At 25.5% G+C, this 4,365-nt stretch overlaps 1 protein-coding gene across 1 annotated transcript in view; it reads left to right on the forward strand.

Annotated features, from left to right (window-relative positions):
- LOC105452123 (major facilitator superfamily domain-containing protein 6-like) overlaps positions 1-1,583 on the forward strand; it is a 3,283-nt gene extending 1,700 nt beyond the window's left edge. The window contains 6 exon segments of the mRNA XM_011692977.1: positions 26-229; positions 321-457; positions 584-696; positions 773-1,018; positions 1,171-1,317; positions 1,405-1,583. Of these exon segments, the coding sequence (XP_011691279.1) occupies positions 26-229; positions 321-457; positions 584-696; positions 773-1,018; positions 1,171-1,317; positions 1,405-1,469 (912 nt within the window). The 3' untranslated portion in view covers positions 1,470-1,583.
- Positions 1,584-4,365: the final 2,782 nt, after the last annotated feature.

Consider the following 4,365-nt stretch of genomic DNA (forward strand, 5'->3'; position numbering starts at 1 on the left):
GTGTATGAATTTCACAATAAATCTGTTTATTTGTTTAGGTAAAGGTGAAGAAATGAAATATGGTAGACAGCGTCTATGGGGTGAAATCAGTTACGGTTCAGCCGGATTTTTAATTGGCTATACAGTGGATGTATGGTCTCAAGGGAAAACGTACAAAACTTATACACCAGCATTTCTTTTTGTGTTTGTATTTACTTGTATCGATTTGATCTGCTGCAGCAAATTAAAGGTGAATATAAATACATTAAAGAAAAACAAATAAAAAAGAAAACCAAACTAATAACAGTTTTTTAATTTTTAATTTTTTATTTTTATTACAGTTGCCACGTATATCAAGATCTACAAACATATTTGTAGATGTATATGCACTTTTAAAGCATAAATCTGTAGTTACATTTTTGTGTTTTGCTACCTTTGTTGGTGCTCTTGATGGCTACATAATTTTCTTTTTATTGTGGTAAATTTATATGACTATTGAGAGATTTTTGTTTATTTGTTATTTGAAATTAACACATAAAAATTAAAACGTGAAAATTTACACAAAATTAATTTTTATGATATTCAATTGACTTTTTTTAACTAGGTTTGAAGAAGATCTTGCTATAAAAACCGATTATATGAGTAAAATAAAATTAATAGAAGGTTTAACAGTAGCTGCGGAAGCTTTTGCTTGCATAATATTCTTTCCTGTGTCTGGTACTGTTAAATACTATCTTATTATAATTTGTTTCATAAATTGAATAATTTAAAATATTAATTTTTTTTTTTTTAGGTAAAATATTGAATAAATTAGGATATGATTACACTTTTATTCTCTCTTTCATATTTTATGCACTACGACTAGGATTAATATCTGTAGCACCAACACCATGGTGGATAGTTCCAATAGAATTTATTATGGTAGGACCATCATATACACTTTCCTTCGTAACAACAGTAGCATTCGCTAATGCAAATTCATCACCAAATTTATCTGGTTCTGCTCAAGGAATTTTGTCAGGAATGAAAGAGGGTTTTGGTAAATTTCTCCTTATTTTGTTTTACATTAAAAATTGTAACAAAGATATTACACAAGTAATTGTATAAAAGTATATTTATACATTTATATTTTTCTTTGTAATTATTTAAGTAAATATTTATTATTGATATAAAATGTTACAATATTTGTAGGTTTTGCTGTCGGTAATTTGGTGGGAAGTACCTTGTTAAAAAAATATGGTGGTGCGTTGACTCTACAAATATATTCAATATGTGCAGCATTTTGTGCGCTAATGTATTTTCTACTTCACATTACATATTTAAAACATAAAACACCAGGCAAGGAATACAGTTTAATTTGATCAAATAATACAATTAATTTTTTCAAAATATTGTTTAAAAAATAACAGATTTTTTCTACTGTAGGAACACAAAATAATATTGAATGGGAAGAATCTGATAACGCATGAACACATTGTGTTGTAGAATAATAAAGCAAGATGTTTTTATAATATTATAAATAAATTGATTATTTCAAAAGTCTATCATTGCATTTATAATATTTTCTAATTAAAAACTTAAAAATCTTGTATGTACTAAAAATACTCATTTTGTTTCACAGATATAACATAAATTAACATTTTTTTAATTAGCCTTCTTCTTGGACATATGTGATATATTTTACTTAATTATAAGATAATTAATCATTTTTTAAATATTTTTAATTATTTTTGGTATCATCACCGACAAGATACTGTTAAAGACCGTTAATTCTGGAAAAATTTTCGTGACCATCAAAAGGCCCAGAGAGCCCGGAAGTAATTGCAGAAAGTTAATGTTATCGATATTGACATAAATTTGCAATTATTAACATAAATATTTGAATAACACATTATTAAAATTATGACTTTGTATTATACAAATGCTTTATAAATAAGTACGAATTATACTTAAAAACTCTTTTTAAAAAAAGAAAAAAGTTTACGAGAACTTAACAAAAGTTGCTGACACTTTTTTTTTCAAATTTCTCCTATTTTCATATGAAAATTGATATTAACATACAATAACTTTGAACTTTATTGCATTATCAATTTCTTTCTATAATAATCACAGATATATAAATCGAATGTTGATATGGAATTTTTTAAGTTGTTATTAAATAACGGTGGCTTAATATTGGCTACGAGCATGATGTCTTGCACTGATAATAATTTGGAAAATAATTATTGTTTACCCGACAACACGATACCGATTTACTACTTAATCGAACTGACATTGCATCTTGAGGAAGGCAATTTTAATTTTTACGATGCATCCAATGCCAATATCGAGATTCGTCATGCATTGTCAAATATAAGCTTACACTCGAGAGAGTTAGAAATAAATGAAGCAGCGACTAATTTGATTAATGACAACGAAACATTTTATGAACCAATGGAACATATTCATGACAATATGACAGATATTTTGACACTTACCTTCGGCAATGCATCGGCCGGTATTTACATTGTAAACATGAAATTTGCAGGTAATCTATCTGACAGTAGTTTAACGAAAATTGGTTTTTTGAAATTCCAATACACAGACAAAGAAGGAAACTCTACGTAAATAAATATTAAAATTGTTAAAATTATTTAAACAATATAAATTTTATTTATTATTATACCTTTTTATGCTTTTATTAATATTGCTATAACATGTAAAATTGGTTAAACTCATAGTGTTTAAATATGTATGTATGTAGCTTCGTAATTATACTTAAAACAGTTTTAAATGTAAATATAATTATAATATTGTAAGCATAATGTAATATATAGAAAGGTAGCTTTAAAATAAAACGTCATGCTTACAAAACACTTCGATTTTTATTTTCAATAAAGTTATCATATTACGTACAACATAACAATATATAATACAATACCAGTGTTTTTTTATATTTTTGTGTTTCCGATACATGAGTGGTAAATTTTCTATTATTTAAGATCATTTTACTGATTTATAGATGGCTAATCGTAACACATATATTTTAATATTTATTTATTTAGCTTATTTATTGATTTATTCATTTACTTATTTATTAATATGAAAAATTGGAATAAAATTGTAATCAGGAGAATGTATATGAAGTGAGCGCGAAAAGCCGCACGTATGGCACGCTACGCTCCTACTCCGGCTAAGCACGATCTGATTGATTAACTTTATTCGTTAATAACTCTGTAAATAATGGTCTGAGCCAAAATTGAAAGAGGAACTTTTAGTTCAAAATTTCATTCTCTTTCACGCCTTCAAATATTAATTAAGCGTTACGGGACACCCTGTATACATAATAAAATAAAAGCAAATACCAATTAATTATTTAAATATAATAAAACAAATAAAATATAAAGCAAACATAATTTAAAATAGACCATGTATGTGAATATTATACGTAAATTTGAGAGCGCCTTTTACGGTTACTTACGGCTGGATCTTGCCTTATAATAAATATGTATATATTCTATATGAATTTTATAATTCCATTATTCAGCCATAAAATATAATTAAGCATTTATAAGAATTCCCGTTCTCCAAATCCGTAAAGAAATTTATTGCGAAAAATATCACCTCAAAACGCATTAGGCATTATTATAATTATTTATTCGATGGAAGCCTTAATTTTTTCGATTTAGGTCTACATTATTAAAATATTGGTAAATTGTATGTAATCTGCTTTTAATTATGCAATGGAAACCTAATTTTGTATTCATTTTCTAAAAATATCTGAGATTATTTTTAAGAGTAGTTTATTGAAACAATTTATCGAAGAAATAAATATGTGCGATTTACAAATAAAAACAAATGACATTTTTGCGTATCAAATATTTTTAGGATAAAAATACAAAGAAAGATAACTATAAAAAACTATATTTTAGTATAACAGAGTATTAATTATAATTATATTTAATAATAAAGTGTAATATAGTAGAAAAGTAAATTAAAAAATAAAAAATAAAGCAAGAGGAAAATATAATAAAATATGTTTGATTAATTAAAATGTATTAAATTTTAATTAAAAAATTTTCATTGATAAAAAGTAAACATACCTCCAAAATGACTCGTATAAAAAAACAAATCTCAAGGTAACTATAATCAGAGTAATACAGAACTTCTTTCGTATACATATTCTACCTAATACCCATTCTTGATTTCTCCTCTTTTAATTACTTGACAATTACTCTCCTAATATTCCTACCCTACCATAATTTTCTTTTGTGACCGCATCTGTCTAGCACCTATATAGTTTTTGTTACCACATTTTTCCAACCACAAAGAATACACAGTACAATTTTATAACTTTCATCAGTAGATATTGTTATTTGCATAACAGTGCATAATTTATAATTTTAT

This window comes from Wasmannia auropunctata, unplaced genomic scaffold (genome assembly GCF_000956235.1).
Source record: "Wasmannia auropunctata unplaced genomic scaffold, wasmannia.A_1.0 LD336038.1, whole genome shotgun sequence".
NCBI classification, from domain to species: domain Eukaryota; kingdom Metazoa; phylum Arthropoda; class Insecta; order Hymenoptera; family Formicidae; genus Wasmannia; species Wasmannia auropunctata.